This window comes from Talaromyces proteolyticus (genome assembly GCF_021365285.1).
Source record: "Talaromyces proteolyticus strain PMI_201 chromosome Unknown BGW36scaffold_2, whole genome shotgun sequence".
In the NCBI taxonomy this organism is placed as follows: Eukaryota; Fungi; Ascomycota; class Eurotiomycetes; order Eurotiales; family Trichocomaceae; genus Talaromyces; species Talaromyces proteolyticus.
Genome location: NW_025764278.1, coordinates 2933255 through 2959201, shown reverse-complemented (window position 1 = coordinate 2959201; position 25947 = coordinate 2933255). Strand labels below are relative to the sequence as shown.

Genomic DNA, 25947 nt, shown 5'->3' with positions numbered 1-25947 from the left:
AAACCCGTCCAATGGCCCTGAATCTCGAAAATTCCACAGTTGTATTAGCACGATGGGGACAAACTCAAGTTTAGACACTAATGTCCTGATGTTCATAAAAGCGAAAGCTTCCTGGCCGCTAAGTAATTCGGTGAGGTCAGCAGAGATTGCATGCTGCGTAATCGTATGCAGGTCAACTACAAATTGTGATTGCTACCTGAAATTTCGCCCAAGATACCGCTACGGCCCGTCAGCTGTCAAAAATATTACTAGGCCTGAGCCACCGCTGCACCCAGTGACATTTTGTCATACACACATGAGCGATTTTCAGGTCCTGGGTGCCGAGACTGTGGTCGTTGGCTGCATAAAAAAACAACCCTTAGTCAGCGTTTTCCGGCTTTTTCTGCTTTGCACATGTCACTGTTGCTGGGGAATTACGAGCAGTAATATTAGCGCCACGGAAAAAGGCGCAAAGTAATCTATCCCAAGGCACAGCACAGTGTGGCCACCAGGCTACAGCTTTTAGCGTTGCTCGCAAATTTTGAAAGGGAGGCTGCAAAACTTTACTTGTCAAGAACACGGCATTAGCACATGATTTAGTGCCTTCACTCCATGAGAATGAATGGTTTGAGCACTTGCTGACACGTGAAAGCCGATCCATTTATCAACAATTCCTATTGCCAACTGTCAACGTTTTGCCGCCAAAAGGGAAGCGGTATAACAGCACACCATCAGTCATTATATTGAATGGGTTGTTACGTTATTATTAGCTCTGATCAACATATGATGGGCTACGCTCTTCTCTAACCCCTCCAAATCACGTTCCTGGAAATTTGTCTCGTTTCAAGTTGAACAGCCATGTCTTCGTCGAATGAACCGAACGGATATGAGCGCTAAATGAATCACGAGAGACGACTTAGCTGAGTATAGGGTAGATCGACGCAAATGACGAGTTTGGCAAATAATAACAGCAGACACTAAGATAGACCAAGGTAATTCGGTAAGATTCCCGCTTCGTTCGTGGATTGCATAATCGTTAAACTTGGGGAGAAATCATAACTATGAGGGGAAGAGAGCAGTTTCTGTTTTGATCTAGCCACAGACAGCTCCAGCGTCGATATCGATGGCCGCTCTTTCAGGTAAGGCGCCGGAGGGTCGTTACCGTAAGCGGAAGAGGTCAACGATCAGTGGTCAACGGTGCTACGCCAGGACCACTGTGGTCCGCCCACACGAACATGTACCGTGGCATATCAAATTCTGTGCGAAGGTACATAGATTTCATCCACGTGTTTGACACCAAATTCAACGCAGTGTGGCCTTTCTTACATACAATTTACGTACGACACTGGCATTAATCACGTATAAAGAATCTTTTTATGATTATATAATAATTGCATCATTTTATTGGCACTGCGGTCTTTATATCAACGTATCTGAATAGGAATATATGTAGGAGATTTTTTCCAGGCTCACTGGAGACACCTTTTGAGTCCTGCCAGCACTGGCCACTGACCTGTATCAATTGCTAGGGCTTATTCTCAGCACTTATATCTATACATGTACTATTTCTTTGTTGTAGAGGGTAAAAGCTGTCTGCTGTCTGGGAGTCGGAGCTCGCATTATTTAGTTGCGAATATTCATATTATTAGTAGTTCATAATCTAGCGTAGAACGCGCCGTTGCAGGATGGTGGTGCGCTTGCATTTCTGCCAACTACGAATGTACCTACCATTACCTCTGTTTGGCAAACGTCCGTGCCACTTTTACTCCAACTCTTCTTTACTATTTAGTAGTCTTGCTTCGGCTGTGCATTACCTGAAACTTGAAACTTGAAATGGCCAAAGTTAGTCGTATTGTTAGGTGGGCCTGGCGGACTAATCTGTTTCCAACGTTGCATCCTTTCTTTTATAACTCCTGCCTAAGGGCTGTAAGCTCAGTCTGGAGACGGGCATCGGAGGTCGGAAATAATAGCTCACCGTTCTTTGCTGCTGCACAGTTAGCCTGTTATTTCCTTACAGAACGATCTGTGGCCAGCATTAAGACGCCTTTGAGTCTCGCGGCTCTGTCATCGCGAACCCTCGCACGAGCCTCCTGTTGTGCATGATGCCATGACGGGCATTGGCGGGGTTTGCCACATGCTGAAGCGAGTTGAAAAGGGAGATTTAGTTCGTATCGGACAGTCCTCGGGCCACACAACCAACCAGGCCCGCATCTCCCCTGTCTCGTCTGCGTTTCCGAAACTTAGGGCAAAGGCTCTTCCCTCTCGTATTCGGTTTCGGTCTGCCGTCCCAACACAAGATCGAAGCCGGTTTCCAGTCCGAAAGCGACTACAACATGGCAAGTTTTGCAGGACGCAGAGCATTGAGGAAGTTGGACGGCGAGCCGACGCTTCCGAGTGTTATGATCACGTGACCAAACCAACCCCAATAGTATTTGTATAGCCATGTTTGAATAATTACAGTAAAACACAGTGGAGCACACTTGTCATATGATGATGCTGTGGTAGACAGTGGATAAGGATTGAACAATGATTGAACAGGGATTGAAAAGCCTATCACCCCGCTTTCGGGAGTTGTGATTGTTGCATCTGCTCACCCCGCTTGCCTTGCTGCTGTGCGACCTGTTTGCTCTGTTTGGCTGTGGAGGAGAGATGGGGTAGGACCAATTTAGGGTTAGCATGATTGATCTGTATTGTTGGAATGGTGGTGTGTGCCAGGTCTGAGAAGCCATCGAAACGCCCACTCTCGTGCGCTCCAGGACAGCAATAATTGTGAAATTGCGGCTTCATGGCTCAGGGTCTGTGTGTCTATGGGAAGCCGGGTGTAACAGCATGAAAACCTGGATATTTCACCGGGAAACAAAAGAAGTTACCCCAGGGCCTCATATGTATTAGAACTTGTTATATCTTAACACGCTGGATAATTACTACCCGAGAAAATGACCCATACTACAACTACATATATGCCCTCTCAGATAAAATGGTGCCGCGCGTTTCTATCGCTGCTGTCCCTGTGTCAAGCTAGCTTATAGCATCAAGTAGGGAGGTAGGTAGGATTTCTATTATAGTCTATTGAAGGTACCTAATTTCCTTAGCGGCGCTATGGAGACTTTCACATTGTTTAGATACATTGACTGTGTTAGCTCATAGCACCGCTGTCCTTATTGGGCCGTCACGACGTCATTAGCCTCATCGACTCTGCTCACTGTGTCAGCGATTCTGAATCGGTGCAACTAAACTGCCAATTTTGACAATCCCAATCCTGCTAATACATAGCATTGACTATCTGCACCGGTGCTTTTAAGATGACTGCTACCTTGTGGCCTATTGGAAAGTCATAGTACGTTTCAATCTAACCACCAACCAAAGAGCCATCTAGTAGATTTTCTAGTCCTTATATCTAATAGAAAGATATAGATTGTTTACAGTGCCAATATCGACTTGCTCAATCTAACTATCAAGAATCACTTAGAGGACTGCTAGTAGGTATGGTTCACTATACCAAATTTTAATTTCAGTATTTGTAATGCGAGTTGATATGTTCTTCCAAAGATATCAATTGATCTGGAGCCTCAGTCCCAAACCCCAACCGGAGATACAACTATTATTTAAAAGTGATCTCATATTTCCCCAAGCGGTAAATCATCATTCAATGTTCACTCTATTGGCTAATGTAATGTCGCCGCCCTAGGCTCCCCTCTGCAGGCAATGTAACCTTCAATGGGGTAGCGGTGGTTAGGGGGGTGTTCAGTTACAATGACACGAGCAAGGTTCTTGTTGTCGATAGATTGGCTCGATTGGCCAAGAAGAATGGTTCTTGGGGTGGTAAATCATACCCTACCTCTCGCTCTATTTGCTGTTTACTGTTTCAAGTAGTCTATAAAGTAATTAGTTCAATGTTAATTTACTCATAATATATAATAGAGGAAGGTGATATGTATATTGTTATTTGCTGGATTAGTTAAAAAGAATAGCTCCTAAAATGATAAATAGATTTAAAGCGATAAACTGTATTCTACCCTTGCTCTATTTACTATTTACTAATTCAGATGCTCTATGGAGTAATTAGTTGGTTTTACATCTAGTATATAATAGCCCTAGGGACACGATGTGTGTATTATTATTGACTGGATTAGACAAGAAGAGGGGCTCCTGTGGGGTTGGCTGATTTACTGAATTCAAGGCCATAAAATCATATTCTTCCTCGCTCTATTTTCTATTTACTATTTTAATATTCTATGGAGTAATCAGCTGATTTCGCATATAGTAATATAATAGAAGGAGACGATGCGTATATTATTATTGGATGGTTTGAATATCATTATTGTTGAATGTGTTTGTAGACGAATTCCATTTTATTGGTCAATTCATGATACTCAATCAGTTCAATTTTTGAGGTCCATTCCATTGTAAATGTGAGGGATGATAAAGATGGTAAACAGCAGTAATGATTCCTTGGATGTTTCAAGTATATACAATAACAAATCATACTAGTGACAGCCTGTTCTTAGTATGTAAAAGATATGAAGAGGAAGTAAAGTAGAAACGAGAGCTGTCACAAGGGTCAGGGGAAAGAAAGGCCATGACGATCATGCATAGAAAATAGCCATGCGTTTCAGATGAATAATCATGAGTTTCAGATGAATAATATGGGACAGAATGATGGTAATCAAGAGAAGAAATGACAATGATTTTGTTATATCGCCTAACACCCTCGAACAAACAAGCAAGTGACAATGGCTACTACCAGTCTATTGAGGAATATTTCCCCACTCAAACGCGCAGTCGTGATAATGATACAGAAATAAATATAAATTAGATGGCCTTTTCAAGCCAGGCGCCAGACGAGCTCCAAGAGCTCGTCGCCTTGTTGTTCATTACGGCGGATATAGATTTGTCGGACTTGACCACCCTCGATAATGACGTCTTCCAGACGATAGGAGATCTTGTCTTCTTCCTTAGGTCGCAGAGGGCCAAGGGTTCGGACAAAGGATTCATCGGTTGACCCGTTCAGATCATCCCATGTCCTTTCCATTGCGAATGCACCTTCCTCCTCGGAGACGCTAGCGCCGTGGTGAATAACAGAGTATCCGTTTGTGAGAATCCAGCCGTCGGCGAATTTCCACTGCCGAAGCACGCAGTCTGTGCCACATATCTCGCGGACAGCTGACAACTTGACCATGTCGGCCTGGAACCAGGACTTCCAGTGGTGAAGCGACACGGGTACCATGCGAGCAGCTTCGAACCATCCAGAAGCGTCATTCATGAGATCCAGCTGATGCAAGCCTTCGGCCATTTCCATTTTGGTTCGTGTATACTGGTAAACGCAGTGGGCGATCTTCCCGTCTCCGTGATCCGTTCCGGCATCGCACTCGTCCCAAATCGCACCGAGTTCGTTCAATAGAGGCCGCGAGAAAAACATACCAGCGCCGCCGTAAGCAAAGATACCGAACATGGACAGTTGGGCATCACTTTCGGTAACGGTGCCGATGTAGTGGGGTTTGGTTTCATCGTACTGGCTCAACATGTTGGCCAGTCGTGCCATAGAAAGGTAGAAGGTATCATCGTCCATGATGCAAGACCACTTGGTCTCAGGACGGGCATTGTCGGCAAGAAGTTTGACAAGCAACGAGTAGCGATTCTCGTAGTCAACATCCGATTCAAACAACTCAATATTGAGACCCAAAGACTGTGCTTTGCGCTGGGCTTGTCGCTGGTCAACCCCCGGTTCAATGAAGGTCAAGAAACGGGTGTTGGTATTGCTAGCCCAGACCGAGAAGGCATCCATGGAGTCCATCAATCGCTCCATCGTCGTGGAAATGGCGAAATCGATATGCGAGGCGTCGACGGATGGTAAAGGTTGGGGGACCTCGACGGTGATCACTGGGGGACAAGTAGTGGAGGGTGCAATCTCGGCCCTGAAACTGCGAGGTTGAGCATCGAATAAATTCACGTCCATCGGGATGGAAATTGGCACATCTCTCCTGGTGAATTTGGCATGGATTTCGCGTCGGATATATTTAGCATCACCGCGCAGCTCATAGTTGCTCACAAAAGCAGGGTCCACGCCACACGGCTGCGGTGTTGACGCAGCCAACGACCCTACCGGTGACCCAGGAGTTGACCCTGTGTAGCTGGAAATGGACGGAATGAACTGCCCTCCTCGGTTGCTGAAGTTGTAGGAAAATAGAAAGAATCCAGCGACGACGACAAACAAGACTATGAGGCGGAATCTTTTCCTCTGCCGCGTGGCAGGCCGTGCGAAAATACCGTCTTTCGAGATCGACATCGTGGGAGTCAAGAGGAGCGTCTGGTGGCGGTTCACCGGTCGGAGAATCGAGAGAAAGGGAGGGCAATCGGTGGCAGCGAGTATTATTGGGCTTCTAAATATTCAATATCGATAAACTGTGTGCCTTTCGCTTGTATGGCGACTCCTATACTCAGGTCAACTAGAGACTAACTGTTGGTCGGGTCGGCAGTCCGAAGGTGATGCCGACAGAGAGAGGTGATTAGAACATGCGTAACATGAAACGAATGTAGTTATTCCCAAGACAGAGGCGCAGGCACACGCAGTCGAGATTGTGCAAGCGTAGAAAATGTCCAGATCAGCCCCGTATTAGTTTTGTCAGGGACACGCAAGGACGAGAAATGGACGGGCTGGAGGGGCTGAAATCGGCCGGTGCCACACAAGCCTCCAGGGGGCACTAGTAGGGGACACCGCCGCGCCAATCAGCCGAGCTCTCCAGGCGCGATCTTCATTCTGCATGCCACTTTACGTACACCCAACGTGCAATCATTGCCTACTTGGCCTGTCGCAGTTAGACCTTGTGGAGCCCGATGGAGCCGCATCTGGAGTGGGCTCGTTTTCCACGAGGGAATGCTGACAGTCTGCGTTGCAAATGGCGCGTCGATCTGGGTCTGTCTGCACAAGCTTTACTCTCCTTATTTAAGACTGCAATAATGCCATGGTAGCCATCAATATTCTTGATAGTTTAATACTGATCGTCTGTTAGTCACAGGTCCGTGCTAGCGGTCTTCCGTTATCCGGGTAAACATTATACAAACAGCAGACCCTTACCATGAAACGCTGTTCTGATACCATTGGTTTTCGCTTCAAGATCATCGAGCTTATGGGAATCCAGAGTATATCCAATCACACTGCCGCGAGTTGGCGGAAAGTCGTCACATCAGCTTCAAAATGTTATTCCAATACAATTACGTACAGCTGTGTGGTACATCAAGGAACACTAGTTCGAAGTAACCGACATCAGTCAGCTACAAATCAGCTAAAGTAATACTATTATAATGTCAATTCGACAGAGATTAGAGGTTACAGAGGACAGCTACGACCCTCCCATTTTCTCTTCCATATCTCAAGATCATTCTTTCACAACCATGCTTCAAATCCGTAATATTTCAGCTACGACTGTCTTGCCAGCGGTGGGGGTCTGGTTTGCACTCCACACCCCCGTACAGAGAAACACGGCGGTATGGGCTGTTAGTTGTTTATTTACATATCTTTTATAGGTTACCATAGACTGTGGTCCTATCGGTCGTATAACGCTGGAGCCCTACTTTAGATCTACCTCTCTCTCCCCGACGTAGCTTGCTTCTAGGGCTCAATTCGAACCTGGTCGAGAGATCACCGGGCACATCATAGATATGTAGATACCGACCGAGACCCGTATTCTATCTAGAAGGAATTCTGATACGCTCATGGGATGGTTGATTATGGAATGCAAGTCGAAGAAAAGCCGAGTGGACGTGACAGATCTCGACGCCAACTGGGTTGTGGTATGGCAGCATAACAGCTTTCCAGTCATCTCCATTACTACAGCGCTGATCTGTCCGTGGCGGTGGTAGAGACGTTCTGGAATGACTGGAAAGGCGGCTTAATATATGCTGGCATACTTCGCGTATTTTTCTTTCAACAAGCAACACTCTGTGTCAACTCGCTGACCTATTGGCTGGGCGATAAACCCTACGATGACAAAATTCGCCTCGAGACCATTTTCTCACCGCGCTGGTGACATTTGGCGAAGGATATCATAATTTCCACCACAAATTTCCCTCCAATTACCGCAATGGGATTAAATGGTACCAATATGATCCAAGCAAATGGTTCATCTGAATATGTAAGAATCTCGGGCTTGCAAGCGACCTCCAGCGGTTCTCACAGAATACAATTGATAAAGATGAGTATCAACAACAGCAAAAACGCCTCGATAAAGTGCGGGCACGACTGGACTGGGGTACGTCACCTTAGCAGCGTCCATGCATGACTTGGGTTGATTTTCAGCACGCCGTTCAAACCCGTCGTCAGCTGATTTCTATCGCTTGGTTTATCTACGATGTTAAGAATTCATTAAAGCACACCCCAGAGGCGAAGTTCTGGTTCGGGCATATGTTGGTAAGGATGCCACGGCGGTATTTAATGGAGGAATACATGAGCGTATGTTAATACTTGTGCATTTCAGTGTTTCGTCAATGTATTAATTACTGAAGCAGATTCAAGGGCGGCTCATAGTTTACTGGGCGAGTTTCGCGCTAGGATCCTGCTGGGTGGGCAAGAACTGGAGAAAACTAGGGCTAACAATCATGCCGATTCTTTAAAGTTATGTTAAAAGCTCATTAGAAGCACAAAATCTTAGCCTTTACGAACCTAGTTGATAATTTTCGTAGAAGTGCATTTCTATATGAAGCCAAATACATCGCTATAAAGCATGTAGATGATTCTTGTAGAAAATATTTGAAACCTCTCGTCATGGGCCAGAATAATGATATGTAGAGCATTCAACATGTACGAAACGCCTTAGATGAAACAGATCCATCCCATAAAACGCCGCCATCTCACAGATGCTTAGCAAAGAAGTCTCCAATCTCCTTGTATCTATATCGCATATAGTCAGTAAAAGGCCGCTCAGGATATTCGAATACCCAAAAATGGTCTAAAACTCACCCTCGCTCAAACTCCTTCTTGTTCTCGGCATCGTCGAGATCGGCACGTGCGCCCATCCAGCCGTGGTGTTGGGTGGAATAGGTATCGACGTACGAGTCCAAGCCGGCACGTTCTTCAAGAGCAACCTTGTAGGCAGCTGTTGTAGAGGCGTCTTCATCCTTAGAGGCGAGGACAATGTGAGGGATTACGATAGCTTTGGCATCTTTGGCATCAAACAGACTGGTTTTCAAGAACAGTGATTAGATATATGCTACTCAGGCATCATCATAAAATTGCCGTTGACATACCCTGGATGAACCTGACCGGAGACAGCAAACTCTGTTCCTTGAGTACTGACTAGAGCAGAAAGCTTCAAACGTAGAACGAAATTGTCAGTATCTATCTCTCTATCAGACCCAAAGAAGGAAATTGCTTACCTTTCCACCCCAGCACAGTCCCACGACACCCCACTTCTCAACGCTAGGAAATTTAGACTTGGCCTCTGTAATGACGGCATTGACCTTGGGGATGTTCAGCGGGGGAGCGGCGGTGTTGGCAAAGAAGCTTGAAAAAGCTGCCTTTTTCTCCTCAGTGTCTGGAGGAGTCCAGGAGTGTTCGGCGTAAACACCTTCCAAGAAGTCGGGGACAAGAGCTACGGCACCGAGCTGCTCAGCGAGACGGTCAGCACCTTGGAGAGTCTGCGAATAGAAGCCGAAGATGTCATAGATGATGATAACACCACGCTTGGAGGAGGTGTTGCCCGCAACATCTGAACTGTTCATTAGAAGAACATTAAGTGGTAGAAAGGAAATTATTAGATACTCACAAGTATCCAAGCCGCCGATTTGCTGGACGGGGACGGCCTCACTGGCTCCAATTGGGGTGCGAGAGCAGCAAGCAGCCGACATGATTGTTCCAAGTTCAATATAAACAGCAATAGACAAGAAATTCAAGTTGTTAGGGAAGGCAAGTGTAGGAGACCGAAGGGCAAGCGGAGAATTTATAGAGGTCCCTCCTCGACAATTAAAAATGCACCCCCGCTGTGTTCCGCGCTGTCCCACCATTGACGACGTATATCTGATATCCTCCAACAATAGCCTAATCTATAAAACAAATCCATGCCGGCCCCGGCCGCACCAATTGGGTCTTCTTGTGCTATTAATCGTCTCGCCGATTCTGAGGTTCCTCCTGTACCGGGCCGGCAGCGGGTAGGACAGCAGTCTTATTGGCTCATTGATCTTTTGTCCTACAAAGATTGTGCAGTGCGCGGCCCGAAGTTGCCGGCTTAATCTTAAACCATTTAACATATATTATCAAGATATTATTAATTATTAACATTACTCGAGAGTCGCGATTGTCTATCTTGTTATAAACTGAATGATGTTGTTTTTGTCGCTGGCTGGAGCACTCAGAACTTACAAGAGTGGCATCACACGTGATCTTCCATACCCTTATTTAGACGATGCATATTCGCGGTCGACTATGCTCCTCTGTAGACGATTGGTTGAAGCAGAGTCAGGAACCGGTATGATATTGGAAAGGAAACGAGTGGAATATCAAACTCGACAATTTCCAGAGAATACGAAATGACTTGGAGTAGATCCTTTCCGAGTGAGCGTTCGGTGAAGGCACGACTGAGAACACGAATACGTAATATTTACTGTAGTACCCATATGACACTAAACAGTCGAATCGAGACACTACGTAAAACAGCGAGTCAAGTGTGAAGTCGAGCCTACGCGAAGGAGTTTGCTCTAGAGTATACAGTGTAATAATGTATGTGGAGGGGAAGCCACTAGTACCAAAAAAACGTGGTTTCCGCACAAGCGGGCGCTTCTCCGTCAAACATCGAACTGTCCCTCGCCCAAAGCTCAACCGCCACGCTAATTGCAGCATTGTCGAAAATCCATTCCAAGCAGGGAGTACGTGAATATACCGACAGCTGGAGAATGGCATAACCTGCACTCAACACATTGAAACACGCTACCCCGCTCTCGCAGTCCCGCAGTCCCTCAGTCCCTCTCGATCGGATTCCTCGTCCCGCTTAGCGAGCCGCTGCTCAACACCACAAAATGGCCGCCGTCCAATCGCTGAGCCAGCTGCTGCAAAAGTCCTCTATCGAAGAACACGAGAATGTTCTGAAGGCGTGCAATGCGGCACTGAAAAAATCCAAAACAGACCTCCAGGCTCAGCATGCCAAGGTGGTGGCGCTGTTGAAACTCGACCGGTACGAAGATGCGTTGCGGGTGTTGGAAGAGAGCGGAGATGCGCTCAAAGGCAAAGCGCCTGTCGAGTATGCCTATGCGCTGTATAAGTGCGGGCAGCTAAGTGAGGCGGCCAAGGTTGCGGAGAGCCAGGCAACTGGGCGAGGGGCGAGGCATGTTGAGGCCCAAGCAGTATGGTTCCTGGAGATAGCATAGATGTGATGAGGTTTTCTAACTGGTGTTTGTCTAGAACTACCGTTCCGAGAACTTTGCTACTGCTGCACGGGTATATGAGAGTTTGGCTGGCGACGAAGCAGAGCTAGGCAACGAATATAACGACTTACGCATCAATACATGGGCTGTGTATGCGCAAAGGCTATGGCAGAGGCAGGGGGATATGCCACAAATTCGGAAGCCTACACGGGACGATCTCGAGGCATTTGAAACAGCATACAATGCAGCATGTGCCAGTATTGCTCGGGGTGATCTAAAACAAGGCGAGATTTTGTTAAAGCGAGCGAAAGGTATGGAAGGAGAAGAAGAGAAGAAGAAACACGGGACTGGAGGCTGACTGGATTATAAGAGTTATGTAAAACCTCCGAGTATTTGTCACCGGAAGAAAAAGCTAGCGAATTACTGCCTATCACGATTCAGCAACTTTACACGCAGCTCAGGCAAGGAAATCTCAAAAACGCGGAGGAACTTGCCCAGGAAATTTCTGTTAGCGAGTGAGTGCCCTAAAGATCAACAGGTTTCTATGTTTATACTGACGCAATACAGAAACACGGAGCTCTCGACGAAAAAGATCGCCCAAAACAATATTCTATTATCACAGAAACAAAACACCAACCCTTACAAATTATACAAACTCTTCCATGATGCCCCAGAACCCCGCGACAGTGACAAACTCTTCAAGTTCCAGTCGAGTGCCATTGAAGCAAACTCCCACGCTCTTGATCTCGATGTGCAAAAGTCCGACGGAGTCATTCGGTCAACTACAAAAGCGCTGGCACAGCGTCCGTACCCCTCCGTCGATCCCGATGACAGTATTTTGTCAATATACAATGCTGCAGCCCAAGTGCAGGGCAAGACTACCCAACAAGCTATTCAAGAACTTCGTACCTTGCTAGCTCGTCGTCCGAAGGATATTGGCTTGGTCTTGATTATCGTCCAACTTTATGTTGGGGAAGGAAACACTACATCAGCTATAAACGTTCTGGAAAGTGCAGTGCGTCTACTCGAAGAATCAATCTCAGAGGCAGATCAGGAAGTACGATTCAACCCAGGATTGATCAGTGTGTTGATATCCCTATACCGACAGGAAGGAAGGAAAGCACATGTGAAGGCAGAACTTGCAAAGGCAGCATCATACTGGCGTCAACAATCGAAACAACCTACATCCCTTCTCCGCGCTGCCGCATCTTCGCTACTTCATTCGTCCAACCCGACAGATTTGGCTATTTCGCAAGACCTCTTCACCACGATCCATACCAAAAACCCCGGAGATAAATTCGCGATAGCTGGTTATGTGGCATCTTACGCAACCATGGACTTGGCAAAAGTGAAGAAGGAATTGGACATCTTACCGAAGGTTTCGGACCTGGTGCCTGATGTTGACGTGACCGCTCTCGAGAATGCTGGTGTTCCTCAGTCACAAGCCAGTCTTGCACACAATGCGGCCGTGTTAGCTGGTGCCCGGAAACGAGCCGCAAAGGACCAAAATGCTCGAGCTAAGAAGCGAATTCGGAAATCCCGCCTGCCCAAAGACTACGACCCCAGTAAGACGGCTGACGCAGAACGGTGGCTGCCCTTGCGGGATCGATCTACATACAGACCCAAAGGCAAGAAGGGCAAGCAACGAGCAGCCGAGAGAACGCAGGGGTTTGTGGTCAACGAGAAGAGTGAGGATAGTGCTGCTGCATCTGTCGGACAGCAGCAAAAGACAGCAGGAGGTGGTAATGCCTCAAAGAAGAAGAAGAAAGGCAAGCGGTAGACTTGACGATAGACCTTGTGGTGACTACGACGTATAAATGAAAACATGCACCTGAACCATGGTAGCGCTTCCAATCTCTCCAGTTTTGTGGTTTGCCGTAGACTGAACCGTGGGCCTGGCCTATAAACAAACTATAAGCTTGCAATTGTTCTAACTACCTCACTGTCACCTTGATAAACGGTGTTACTAGATGTAATTATAAGGACATAGCGGGCGTGGCTGAGCACTCGGCGGGGACTGCCCCTCCTCCCCCACCAGCCACAGATGACCGTATTCACGGCCGGCCATGTCATGTCGTCGTCCCAAGTCTGTTCAGCTGCGGCGCTTATTACTGCAATGGTCTATTAGCAGTGCTGCGGTCCGTTAACCAAGTCACTACCGTCTCTCCTGTATACTCCCACTCGAGAGCATTGCATCGCATTGTCTTCCCAGCGCAAGTCGATTACATCATGGGGGTAAGACCTCGCCTGTCTGTATGCAAGCAAATCCCTGCTCCAGAAAGCTGATCTTGCGTGTGTCAGTTCGCATCGAAAATCGCCGGCAGCCAGCCCGCAGGAGGAGGTCAAGGTGTCTATTCGGGCGCGCCTCCCTCTGGGTACACGGGGGGTCCTCCGCCCGCTCAGCCTGTAAGTCGAGTGTAGTTTGTTTGTTTGCTTGTTTCGAATAAACAGAAGCTGTAAACAAAGCGCTGAACAGCTAGTAGCAGCAGCAGTACCAGGCGTACCGCCCGTCGCCGCCACAGGCACCAGGGCAGCAGCAGCAGCAGCAGCAGCAGCCTCAGGCATACCCACCGTCTGGTCAAGCAAGCGCCCCGGTAGGTCCAACACTTTTTCGTAGTGTCGATTACGCACGAGGCAGCAAGCCCAACCTGCTTCCACTCTGCTTTTCTTGTTCGGTCTCGTGTTATCATTCTCTTCCCCCACTTCGCGTCCCCTTCTTTTTATTCTTGACTGTTGTTATTTCTATCTCTTGCGTATTATTCTCTCCCGTGCTTCTCTTCTGCCGCCATCATGTCGCGCCCCTACGGACAGGCGCAATACCCAGGCCAGCAGCCTCCGTATTCGACGTCATCGCCACAACCACCATACCCCCCATACAGCGGCGCGTCTCCTCAACCACCAGGCAGCGCGCATGGCTCCCAGTATCACGGTTCGCCGCAGCCTCTGCCGGGCCAAGGATATCAGCAGCCGCCCTATAACCAACAGCAGCAGTCCTACGCAAGGGCGCCTCCCCCGCCGCCGCAACAATATGGTGCCCCGCAGCAGCCCTACGGCCAGCCCCCTCCACAACAAGGCTACCCCAATGCCCTCGTTCGTCGCGTCTTTTTCATTATAGTCATTCGCATATTGCCATATTGCATATATTTCTTGTCGATTCTGCGTTCAGAAGTGATACTAATATTTGTGCAATCTAGGGACCAGGCTACAATCAGTACCCCCCTCAAGGCCCTCCACAAGGAAACTATGGACCGCCACCACCAGGAGGGCCAGGAGGACCAGCCCCTTATGGCGGAGCATACGGCGGTGCACCCCCGGGTCGAGGCCGTCGGGCAACGCCGCAGGAGCTTTCGACGTATAAGCAGCTCTTAAGCGGTTCTATCCAGGATAACCAGATCCAGTCGTTTTACCCTCCCCAGAAACTTGACCAAGTCGTCCAGAATCTTGAGACCGCGCCGGATAAGCTTCAACAGCTCATAAAGGAGTGGAATGTTCCCCAGGAGGTGGCCTTTGACGTTCTGAAGCTGTCTTTGTTTGACACCATCATCTATGTCGACGATAGTGGCTCCATTCAGTTCGAAGAGGACGGAACCCGGTTGACCCAACTGAGACAAATCTTGGGTCTCATTGCTGCTGCCGCTTCCAAATTCGACCAGGACGGTGTTAGCGTTCGGTTCATGAACTCGGATGAGAAAGGCGACAATATCCGTAGTAAAGAGGATGTTGAAGCTTTGGTGTCACGTGTGCGGTTCTCCGGTCTGACACCAATGGGAACGAGTCTGAAACAGAAAGTGCTGGATCCAATGGTGATTGGCCCGGCAAGAGCTGGCCGTCTTGATAAGCCGGTTCTTGTTATCACAATTACAGATGGTCAGCCTGCTGGTGAACCACACAATGCCGTCACGGAGGCAATCCGCTCAGCCGTTGATGAGTTGTCCCGCAGCGGCCGCTACCGTGGTGGTGTCAGTTTCCAATTCGCACAAGTTGGAACTGATTTGCATGCTCGTCAGTTCTTGTCTAAACTAGACGAGGATCCTAGCATTGGTCAGTTGATTGATTGTACCTCGAGTGAGTATTTTAATCGGATTTCTTATACTCTTTCGCTGATCAATATGATTTAGGCTTCGAGGTGGAGCAGGATGAGATGTCTCGAGCAGTTCCACCAGTTAATCTGACTCGAGAGCTTTGGGTAAGATTACCAAGTTATGTTCCTCTTCAATGCTAAATAGCCTACAGATTGCCAAAGTCATGCTTGGTGCTATCGACCCCTCCTACGATACAAAAGATGAAAAGGCAGCCGGAGCTGGACAACCTCCTCCTCCATCTGGTCAATATGGCGGCTACAGCCAGCCTCCCTATAACCAGGGTGGTTATCCTCCAGCTCCTCAGGGCTACGGACAGCAAAACTACGGACAGCCTCCTCAGTCCGGTTACGGTCAACAGCCACAAGGATATGGTCAACAGCCACAAGGATATGGTCAACAAGCCCCCCCTCCTCAGTATGGCGGCTATGGCCAGGCACCTCCAGGACAGGCTCAGTATGGTCAACAGCCACAAGGCAACTATCCTCCTCAACAGGGCCACGGACAAGCTCCTCCCCCACCACGTCGGTATTGATTAGGTGAAGCGTTGCTGAGCAAGGTTGCAAGCTGAGACACAATAAATAGTGCTGGGAGAGGAAACAGTCCTTAAAATGGTGGAGAAGAATGGGTTGATTCAGATAAGGTATAAAGACTGCTCTAGGAAATAATTTACTTTGTACAAGCGCTTTCACTCAAAGATGACTCGTTTACTGTACCACAACATACAAGACATGTCACTAGCACGTCCAAGTCCTCATATTCAGTTTGTCCGCTGGAAATTGGTTAGCTTACCTCCAATGCAACGTCACCTCCCCGTCGGCAATTGAACGTCCAAAACACGCTGGTCTATCAACCCTCAAATAAACCCCATCCCATCTAATCAAAATCACCATCATTGACGAAAAAGGATCTAAATAGCGCTCCCAGACCCAATTCATCACTAGCCCCAAATAACAGCAGCCGAAAACCCAGTATTTCAATTACCGATGCAACAATAGCCCCGCATTTTGAGTTAGCACCGTGTCGATCTTGAAAATGCTGCGGGGAAATAATGCATTTCCTGCGCTTTGAAGTACTGGGGTCGGCTCGTTGCGACATCGTCATAGCTTTTTTGAATGATCGTATATGTGTGTCCTGATAGTATATAGGGAATGAGGTATAAATAAAACTGTAGCCCTCTTTCTCAAAGAGAAATAAGATGGATAGCTGAATGAGCAGTAATTATAATCATAATTGACCCAACATGCGGATTCCGGCTTTCTTATCCCTCCTTCTCGCATCACGGGTGTATAGCTATGTCGTCAATGACGGCACAACCTGTGAGATTTACCCGGAAGCACTCACCTACAACGGCCAGGCCGTTGACGACGCTCCCTCAATCCACCAAGCCTTCGACCTCTGCGGCACAAACGGGACTGTGGTGTTCACCAACCACACATTCCACATTAACTCGGTTCTCAACACCACGAATCTCGTCAACTGCGACGTCTCTCTGCGCGGCGAGCTCCGCTTCTCTACAAACATCCCTTACTGGCGCTCCCACGTCTTCTCCGTCATCTACCAGAACCAATCCACCGCCTGGCTCTTTGGCGGCACGAACGTGACTCTGCGCGGTGAAGGCGGGTGGATCAATGGCAACGGGCAAACATGGTATACTGAAAACAAAAACCAGGCGAACCAGCCCGGCCGGCCGATTAGCATTACATTTTTCAACTCGACGAATTTGCTAGCTGATGGATTAACGATCATCCAGCCGCAGTTCTGGGCGACGTTTGTCTGGGAGAGTAAGAACGTCTCGTTGACGAATTTCTTCGTCAATGCTACTAGCGATGATCAGTGGGATACGACGAACACGGATGGATACGATTCCTGGCGCAGCGATACATTACTCGTTGAAAACGCAACTATCACCAACGGCGACGACTGTATTGCTGCAAAGGGGAATACCACCAACCTGCTCGTCCGCAACGTAACCTGCTATGGGTCAGCTGGCATGACGATTGGATCGATCGGGCAATACCCCGACTGGCCAGACTACGTGCAGAACGTGACCTTCGACAACATCCACTGCGTGAACAGCGGCGAGGGTGCATACATCAAGACCTGGCAGGGAGTACCCGTAACCGATGACTCCAATGGCGATGTTGGCGGCGGCGGCGGCGGACTCGTTAAGAACGTGACATTCAGCAACATCCACATGGAGAACGTCGCTCTCCCGATCCAGATCTCGCAGTGTATCTACTCCGAGGCCGACGGGAAGTACTGCAACACGTCGAAGCTGCAGATTGAGGATGTGGCGTGGGTGAATGTGACGGGCACGTCGCGGTACAATATCGCGGCGAGCTTGTATTGCTCGAGTGCGGTGCCGTGTCCGGGCGTGACGTTTGACAATGTCAGTTTTGAGTCGGTCAATCATACGCTGGGTTTGCCCATGTGGAATACTACCTTGCAGGATGAGGTGTATCAGTGTGGGAATATTGTTGGCCAGAATAGCTCCGGCATCCCGTGTAATCGTGTCGCGCCGGATAATTTCTCGCAGGGGGTGACGCATAATGTGCAGTGATGGTGTTCCTTTAATATGGGTGGTAGAGTCTAAACCTAGGAATTTGGAGTGTTCTTCTGGCAGGTTCGTCAACAGCGTATTCATTTTGATATAATTATCCCTTTTTTCAAGATTAATTAAAATCTTGTTTGGCAACCCTACATTCCGTATGAAGATAGTCCAGACCTGTCAAAGGGTCCAAGAAAACACACCATTAGACTAATCGCCCGCTAATACGAATCCGAAAATTTACTGACTTACAATGGACTATAGGGAGATGACAGCTTTTTCAGCCTCAGTCCCTTTACTACCTACCTGAACCTTCACCACTCTAAATTAGATAAGCAAGTAAACTTAATTAACTGGTTAATTAACTTTAAAGCCTCTAAAATCTTAATATTATTATATTCTTATTTTATTATCTATTAATGTGAGATGGTTGTTTGAAAAACAGACAAGCGTTGGAGTTACTAGCTGAACATAAGGTTCAGATAGATACAGACTAAATGCTGACCTATATTATACATAGCCACAGGTGTGGAATATATAGGTATCTTTACTAATTAGAGCCTTGGTAGGCCTTCTGTAAGGCCTTTTAAAAATACTATATATGCGCTAAAGGGTTATGGACCTCTCTTAATATATAGAACCTTATAATTATGTATATTACATTTACTCTGAAACAGTAAGCGTCCTTAAGAGCTTTCTCTTAAAAAGTGGTATCTTATATATATTTTAATATTATAATGTTATAATCTAATATAAACTTGTTGCTACCTCCCTATAGTCCACCGTACTAACTACTGTCTACTAGCTAAGTTGGGCCACTATGTATGTACAAGTTGTTTCGCAGCTCATATAACTAATCCTCAAGAGCAACTGGTGCTATTGCCATTCAATCTATATACTTCAAGATACAAACTACCACGTTCCAAGCTGTTCCAAGTTAGCAACACATTAAACCGTAAACCTATATATGTAGACAGAGAAATCTCACGTTTGTAGCCACAAGTGCCACCGTCTTGTTTTCCCACTTGTCCCATCCCTTAATACAGGAACCGATGCCATCACTGTCTGCGATCAAGCTATGACCCTTGCAGTCAGGGTCCCCGTAAGCAATGGGGATGATTGGGTATTCTGCATAATTGCTAATCGAGAGAATGGGTGCAGATATATTCACATTGAAAGGTACACAAGTTTCGTCGTTGGGGACATCCAAACTAATATCTTGGAGCTTGTTTCCGCAGTCAAGGTCGCTGTATAGGGTGATCTTATAAGCGAAGGCGTTGGTACCGAGGATGAGGGCGGCAATGGCGGTGAAAAGATGCATGTTGGATGGTTTAAAACAAGAAATAAATGATATATTGTTTGTTGAATTTATTACTTGGCTCCAAGAATTAAGTCTTTCCTGGCCCAGTGTTGAATATTTATCCTACCCCCTCCGCGTAAATGCACGGGTAAGCGAAATTAAGTGATCTGCAGTTGGTCAGTCGGAGAATAGCTGACACTGCATAATGTGACATTGCGATAAGACACGTTAGAAACAGCTCGAATCAGCTTCTGCCATGGCAAATAGTAGTTAGGTGAGAAGCTTAAAGTATTCATTATGTAATTAAGGGAATTGATGCGAACACCCCCCCTCTATCCTAATCCGGTCACAGACCCGAAATCAGATTTCCTAGGATATACTATTCCAGCTTTCTCGTTTTAGTTTTAGAGATTTTAATGTTTTGTGTCCCACATTTTCCGAATTCGGGCCCTATGTTGTCATTTTCCACGGTCGGAATCGATGACGAACACGAAACCGATAGGCAAAACTTCGAGATGTTATTACAAGGTGATACTGGTCAAGACAGAGAGATGCCGGGGAACCAGACCGAGGTTGAGGAAGTTGTGACGTGTCACAATCAATCGCAAATCTATAATTCCGAATTGTTGATAAACATATACGCATCTCCACTTGATTAAACTGTGTCCGATGAGGACTTGACAGACTCACATGCCAACGAAATCGTCAGAAATGTCCTTATAGGGGCTGCTGAAGACATTCTATCTAGTGAAGGTAGATTTTCCCACCTTTTTGCAAATCATCTACGTAGCGGAGAAGGACAATTGCAAATAAAACATGAAAAATCAAATGGATATATGGATTAAGGCGATGGGGGGGTCTAAAAGCTTTGAACAAGGAACTTATCGCTTTAATCTGGATGTCCTCAGAGTTTGGCTCTGAAGACGTATTCAAAGACTGCACGGCCATCTCTCAAAAAACAACAAAGGGGCATATCTCAACGGAAAACGCATATAAAGTTCCGTTGTCAAGTCATATTTTGGATAAGAAATGAATTCCTACGTCGGATAAGGTAATGCGGACTAATCAATCTTGCTGTTTCAGGTAAAATTCAAAACATAAGGATGAAAGCGTTGTCAGATATGAAAATTTCCTACGAGCGACTATGGATGATGAGTGTCAACGTCGGAACGGAGCATTCAACAGATATTGTGTTGATAAGCAAGTATATGAACTTTACACCTTAGCCAAAATTCCATTGTTAGAAGGCCTAATAGAGGCCTTTATCTATGGGTTTTAGCTCAAAGAGAGCCAAAGATGGGGCATAATTTGTGATATGAGCCAATTTTGAGAAGTAGACTACATTTGGCTTAGTTTCAGTGATGTTTGCTCGAGTAGGAAAACATGATCGATATTGGGAAGTGGGGAGTCTGCACTGCCTTTCTATTGGGGAGTTTGCCACACGCTGTGTAAGGTATTCTCAACCTATTATCAGACATTTCTACCGTCTATGGCTCGGCTAGATATTATACTTCTGCTACAGGTTTCCGTATTGGTCCCACTACTATAAAAGGCCATGTTAACGATGTTATCTAACAGTTTCAGGCAGAAAAGTAGGGTTTGAATCTTTCACCTTTCTAATGTTGATAACAGTCTAATAATGAGACGGCCTAGTTACATTGATATTTTGGAGCGTGGAGCACGTGGCCTCGCCAATATATTTACACTGTTGATAATTTGATATATACTGTTCTGTAGTTTTCCCTTCTCTTCCTGTCCTAGCAATTCTTGCGTCTTGCTATCTACATGTAGATAAATGAACTCATATTGATATATCGAATCCTTACTTGATTGAACAAATCCTCACAAATAAGCGCACGAAAGAGACTTGAAGAATTACTGGTTTACATTTATTGCTATATTGGACTGTTTTCCTCATTATTTCAGACTAAAGTACACTTAACTAGGTGATAATAGTTAGGTCTATCTCCTATAGAAATCCCTATCTGGAAATCACTCACAACGAAATGTAACCGAATTGATGGCATAGCTTATATCTGAATCACTCCCTGACTCTTTCTCAAGATCGTAGACTGCTAACTGTCGAGGGATATCACGAGCCGTGGTAGGATTGGCTAGAACTACATTTCTATTCAATAGGTGGCCATATACCGTGTCTTTGATAGGTTGTGAACCGCTGTTGAGGCCGGATGAGATTGAAGTCCGCATCTGTTCCTACCAATGTTTATTTCGAAGAAACATCCAGCTCCATTGCACTTTACTATCCCATATAAGAAATTCTTCTGTCTTGACACCCCCATCAACTGCTTTTCTTAAACAAAGCAGGCCTCACAGTAAACACTTATAACTTCAATCCTAACTAGGCATCCGCTTCCTTATTCTGGGGGTGGACCTCAATATGCCTGAGTTCAGGAATAGGATACCCGTTACTAGTTTGAATGTAGGCCAGATTGACACAATAGCTTCTTTAAGTTCCTCACCATTCACAGGGGAAGTTTCAACTCTACATCAAATTACTCAGCCTCAGTCTCGAAATGATTTTGATACTGATAAACATACATAGCCATAACAAATGATGTAGTTACTCGTGAAGCAGCCTCAATCTGACCTTTAGTGAAAGAGCCACCGAGGTTTTCCATTGCTGCTTTGATCACATCAAACAGGAGGCTCCTGCTATTGAAGTGTGAGTATATCTGGGTATAATCTTGACAATACTTACTCATCGCCAGAATGTCCAAATTCAGGACCAGCAGCGTCGGGACGGATCAGAATAAACAAATCAAGAGAGATTAAATTCTATTCTATTATGGTGGGAAGGACCTACAAATTTAGACTATTGTATGTTAGCATTAGGATGTAATATTGTGCTTCTCAGTGGAACTTACCATTTGGAGTAAGTTATGATAAACCAATGAATTCAATAGGCAATGGAAAATAGAGATATAAAAGATTAGAGAATGATGAAAAGCTTGTTCAAACTTGGATGAAGTTATCAGATTTTATATATGTGCTGTTCAAGTTCAGCTGACCTGCGTGAGGTTTTCGGCCTAGTTTCAGCTGAGAATGATGTTGATCAGAAACACAGTCTACCGACTTCTATCCTTGCAAAATAGATTTTTAAATATGATTATTTTATAGCCCATCAATTCAAGAAGGATTATATGAAATCAGAATCATTTCTTTAAAAATGCAATAATTCCTCGATACCACAACACCTACTAAGCTGAACACAAATTACTAGGTATGAGTACTTTCATTGATCGAGGGGTAGTCGACAATATCTGAGTGGTGCGGGGCTCCTCAGCGCTAGGAAGCACGGCTGTTCCCGGCGCTAATGCGGGGTCCTGGGCCGAGATTGACATTTCCGTTGCCGTCCGTCAGGCGTAAGGGTCGTTCTGTCCAATACCGTTAAGGGTGCTAGCAGCATTGTCTCACTGTGGGTGGGTAGTAAGGTAGGTAGGTTCGAAATTACTGGCAGAAAAAGGATGCATCGGTCAAGCTGGCCCTCACCTATGGCGTCGGTGGCAATCAATTCAATCATTTCATTTGCCCGCTGGGTTGAGAAAAGGTCATTGTGTGAATGCCTGATAATAGTGAAATACGGCTATAGAGTCCTCGTACCTTTTACGTTTTACATACAGGACGCGGAAAATAGGACGACAAACGACGAGCTACAGAAAAATAAACTCAAAGTTAAATGGTGGTTGTGTTACCAAGAGGAAACGGTAGTGCCTGTCAGATTAAGATCGAATAATTATTATCAAATAGCGTGACGAACCACGTACATTTCCATGTGATAATCCGAGTTCGTTTATGCACATTGGTATTAGGAGCTAAGATTTGCCAGGGAAAATGTTGATCCGCAAATCGACTGCTACTGATAAGGTTGTCAAAGTCGAGGGAGGACATTGGCACCAATAGTTTGATGATTACCCCACAGTTGTGATAGGGACTTGCGAGAGGGGCTGTTCCCCTGTCAGGGAGAGCAATATCTCTAGTGATTTAAATATCTTGTATCTTGCAAATATCGGAAATCTTGATTGATAGTTCCTTAACAACTGTTCCTAAAAAGAGAATTTGAGACTCAGGACTTTGCCTAACTTCAAAACATGAACACAATACTACAAATCATCGCTACTCTTTTATTGATTCCCCTCTACTACTATTACTTTAGTAAGAAGAATGCTCCTAGCCTCCCGCCTGGACCGAAACCACTTCCCATTATTGGTAATATTGCGGACCTCCCTCCAAAGGGGGTTCCGGAATACCAGCACTGGCTCCGTTTCAAAGATAAATACGGTCCCATCAGCTCTGTCACTGTGCTTGGCACACGACTCATCATAATCCATGACAATAAGATAGCACATGATCTTTTAGAGAAGACATCGACAAAAACCTCGGGGCGGCCAATATTTCACTTTGCGGGTGCCTTATGCAAGTTTGACGAGTTAGTATCCTTCATGCAATATAATGCTACCTTCCGTCAACATCGTAAGTTGATACACCAGCACTTGGGTACAAAGTCGGGTGTCGCGCGATTTCGAGGCGTTCAAGACGTGGAGTCACGCCAGTTTCTCCTCCGAGTTCTGGATGATCCCGACAGCTTAATACAACATATTAAGACGTCAGTCCACCCCACAATGTAGTGGCGGAATGTATTCTTTACTAAATAGTTGGCTATAGTGAGGCGAGCGCGATCATCCTACAGATAGTATACGGTTACTCCATTGAACCGCGAGCACCCGATCCTTTGGTTCTCTTAATTGAGCGCATGATGCATAATGTCTCGCTTGCGTTCATTCCTCTACGGTGGCCCGTCGACTTTCTTCCCATTCTCAAATATCTTCCAGAAAGGTTACCGGGTATGTCATTCAAATCTACTGCCCGAAAATGGAAGAAGATTAATCGCATGGTAATCGATATCCCATATGCGTTTGTTCGACAGCAAATGGCCAAGGGAATCAATCGGCCATCATATGTTGCTTCAAACCTCGAACCAGGTAACAATGCCCTCGATGAGAATAGCACCATGAATGAAGACCACGAAAATGCCATCAAGACAACAGCCGCAATCATGTACGCAGGAGGTGCCGACACCACTGTGTCAGCCATTTGTAGTCTTGTTCTAGCTATGATGTTATTCCCAGAAGTCCAACGGAAGGCACAGCAGGAAATTGACGCCGTGGTCGGTATGAATAGACTGCCTCGGTTTGAAGATCGGGAAAATTTGACTTATGTCAATGCCTTGGTGAAGGAAACACTCCGGTGGCTCCCCGTAACTCCAACCGGGGTAGCTCACGTGGCTGACGAAGAAATAATCTGTGCCGGGTTTCGAATTCCAAAGGGAGCCAATTTGCTTCCTGCAGTCTGGTGGTTCTTGCATGATCCATCGACCTATTCAGATCCATACACTTTTGATCCTGATAGGTACTTGGAGCCGCGCAATGAGCCCAACCCAGCAAACGAGGCTTTTGGATATGGCCGTAGAATTTGCCCCGGGCGGCATTTGGCTGATGAAAGCCTTTTCCTAACCGTCTCCCGTCTGTTAGCATCTTTCAACATCACCAAGGCCGTCGACGAGCAGGGCAAGGAGATTGAACCGGAGGTGAAGCCAACACCTGGCTTGATTTCCCGCCCACTCGAATTTCCCTACGACATCAAGCCCCGGAGTGCCAAGCATATAGATCTCATAAGATCCGTTGGGGTAGAGAACCCTTTGAAAGGAGGCGACGCCGGACTTCTCACGGAGGACTTTACTAATGAATGCACTAGAATTCTGAAAGAGTCTGGATGGTGAAATGCCATAAATGGTCCGCCCGCCCAATTTAGTTCGTCTATTTTCAAAACCTTCTTTGTCACAACACCACTTATGCAAATTTAGTGACATTTATTTAATTTAATGCCCATAGAAGACTAGGTCTATCTATAATAAGGCTCAAATCTGACAATTCGCGTGATTTAAAGTGGCATTGCAATGCTCTGAGGCCTCTCAGCACCTTAATCTTAACAAACAAATATTGTATATTATAAACTTAATTATCTAATCAATAGCCTTATATAAGTTGATGTAGCTATTGATCAAGCGTACAGAGAGATGCAAAACCTCCTCACATCGAATACTCTCTTGATTATTTTGTCCCACAGCCAAGACGCCCTACTTCCCTACTTGGTCTCAGTAATTTTCAGTTTTTCACTAAAATCGGTTTGTATTGTTTATGACATATTTCATTAAAAGTTTAAATTTTAAATGGGTTCATTGCTTCTCTACTTTAGATATCTCTTAACGGATGAAAACAGAAACAGCAGCTATGAGATCGATGTTGGCGAACGCTGCTAAAAAAGGTATATGAAATGAGTTGTCTGAGTAATATTGATAACTTTATGGAAATTAAATATCGACATACCGGATAGATTAATACTATGTCGAAATATCAGGCATCTAGTCTCTGCGTATCACGTATCTTGTAAGGAATCTTCGCCTTTCTACAGATTAATAAAGGCAGAATATGCTTTCCCGTTCCTGATTGCAAAACATCTGATGGTTTTATCGAAGAGAATACAAGTTCGAATCCGTTTGTTAAAATCAATGATTGAACGGATTCAGGGTTGCGATTTAAAAAAGAAGTAATTGTCGATAATAATGGAGTAAAGTCGACTTGCTAGTGTATCTCACCTATTCAAAAATG

General features: G+C 46.0%; 9 protein-coding genes across 9 annotated transcripts; 5 read left to right on the top strand and 4 right to left on the bottom strand.

Moving 5' to 3' along the window:
* Positions 1–4804: 4804 nt before the first annotated feature.
* BGW36DRAFT_414415 (uncharacterized protein) lies at positions 4805–6627 on the bottom strand (the record flags this gene model as incomplete). The annotated part of the gene is made up of 2 exons (XM_046219290.1): positions 6083–6627; positions 4805–6052 (listed from the first exon to the last, which is right to left on the bottom strand). Exons 1-2 carry the CDS (start codon positions 6263–6265, stop codon positions 4805–4807), a joined length of 1431 nt encoding a protein of 476 aa, XP_046077157.1. The 5' UTR covers positions 6266–6627.
* Positions 6628–7281: 654 nt separating this feature from the next.
* On the top strand, positions 7282–8894 carry BGW36DRAFT_444777 (uncharacterized protein; the record flags this gene model as incomplete). Its single annotated transcript, XM_046221652.1, has 8 exons — positions 7282–7473; positions 7593–7660; positions 7814–7920; positions 7983–8097; positions 8134–8206; positions 8243–8294; positions 8336–8428; positions 8485–8894. The coding sequence occupies 8 exons, from the start codon at positions 7282–7284 to the stop codon at positions 8598–8600; spliced, it is 816 nt and encodes a 271-aa protein (XP_046077156.1). The 3' UTR covers positions 8601–8894.
* BGW36DRAFT_355514 (dienelactone hydrolase) lies at positions 8827–9822 on the bottom strand (the record flags this gene model as incomplete). The annotated part of the gene is made up of 5 exons (XM_046213655.1): positions 8827–8866; positions 8936–9154; positions 9223–9284; positions 9352–9683; positions 9741–9822. The coding sequence occupies 5 exons, from the start codon at positions 9820–9822 to the stop codon at positions 8827–8829; spliced, it is 735 nt and encodes a 244-aa protein (XP_046077155.1).
* A 1164-nt stretch (positions 9823–10986) lies between these two features.
* On the top strand, positions 10987–13111 carry BGW36DRAFT_394274 (putative signal recognition particle protein; the record flags this gene model as incomplete). The annotated part of the gene is made up of 4 exons (XM_046217897.1): positions 10987–11310; positions 11369–11642; positions 11702–11846; positions 11899–13111. 4 exons carry the CDS (start codon positions 10987–10989, stop codon positions 13109–13111), a joined length of 1956 nt encoding a protein of 651 aa, XP_046077154.1.
* Positions 13112–13282: 171 nt separating this feature from the next.
* Positions 13283–16116, top strand: BGW36DRAFT_97212 (uncharacterized protein). The gene is made up of 6 exons (XM_046222733.1): positions 13283–13566; positions 13633–13737; positions 13815–13925; positions 14526–15396; positions 15450–15517; positions 15565–16116. The coding sequence occupies exons 1-6, from the start codon at positions 13561–13563 to the stop codon at positions 15943–15945; spliced, it is 1542 nt and encodes a 513-aa protein (XP_046077153.1). The 5' UTR covers positions 13283–13560; the 3' UTR covers positions 15946–16116.
* A 537-nt stretch (positions 16117–16653) lies between these two features.
* Positions 16654–17973, top strand: BGW36DRAFT_404360 (putative exo-polygalacturonase; the record flags this gene model as incomplete). Its single annotated transcript, XM_046218932.1, has 1 exon — positions 16654–17973. One exon carries the CDS (start codon positions 16654–16656, stop codon positions 17971–17973), a length of 1320 nt encoding a protein of 439 aa, XP_046077152.1.
* Positions 17974–18845: 872 nt separating this feature from the next.
* BGW36DRAFT_458256 (uncharacterized protein) lies at positions 18846–19334 on the bottom strand. Its single transcript, XM_046222004.1, has 2 exons — positions 18950–19334; positions 18846–18888 (listed from the first exon to the last, which is right to left on the bottom strand). The coding sequence occupies exons 1-2, from the start codon at positions 19280–19282 to the stop codon at positions 18874–18876; spliced, it is 348 nt and encodes a 115-aa protein (XP_046077151.1). The 5' UTR covers positions 19283–19334; the 3' UTR covers positions 18846–18873.
* Positions 19335–21616: 2282 nt separating this feature from the next.
* On the bottom strand, positions 21617–22149 carry BGW36DRAFT_355510 (uncharacterized protein; the record flags this gene model as incomplete). Its single annotated transcript, XM_046213654.1, has 4 exons — positions 21617–21764; positions 21821–21934; positions 21981–22057; positions 22147–22149. The coding sequence occupies 4 exons, from the start codon at positions 22147–22149 to the stop codon at positions 21617–21619; spliced, it is 342 nt and encodes a 113-aa protein (XP_046077150.1).
* A 1221-nt stretch (positions 22150–23370) lies between these two features.
* Positions 23371–25058, top strand: BGW36DRAFT_287704 (cytochrome P450; the record flags this gene model as incomplete). Its single annotated transcript, XM_046210528.1, has 2 exons — positions 23371–23885; positions 23945–25058. The coding sequence occupies 2 exons, from the start codon at positions 23371–23373 to the stop codon at positions 25056–25058; spliced, it is 1629 nt and encodes a 542-aa protein (XP_046077149.1).
* Between the last annotated feature and the right edge of the window lie 889 nt (positions 25059–25947).

Excerpts from the sequence above, each read along its gene's own strand:
- BGW36DRAFT_97212 (XM_046222733.1), top strand. Across the intron at positions 13,926-14,525 it reads CTGGTCAAGCAAGCGCCCCG|GGACCAGGCTACAATCAGTA; the intron begins GTAGGTCCAACA and ends TGTGCAATCTAG. Across the intron at positions 15,397-15,449 it reads GTTGATTGATTGTACCTCGA|GCTTCGAGGTGGAGCAGGAT; the intron begins GTGAGTATTTTA and ends AATATGATTTAG.
- BGW36DRAFT_458256 (XM_046222004.1), bottom strand. The coding sequence starts at position 19,282 with ATGCATCTTTTCACCGCCATTGCCGCCCTCATCCTCGGTACCAACGCC.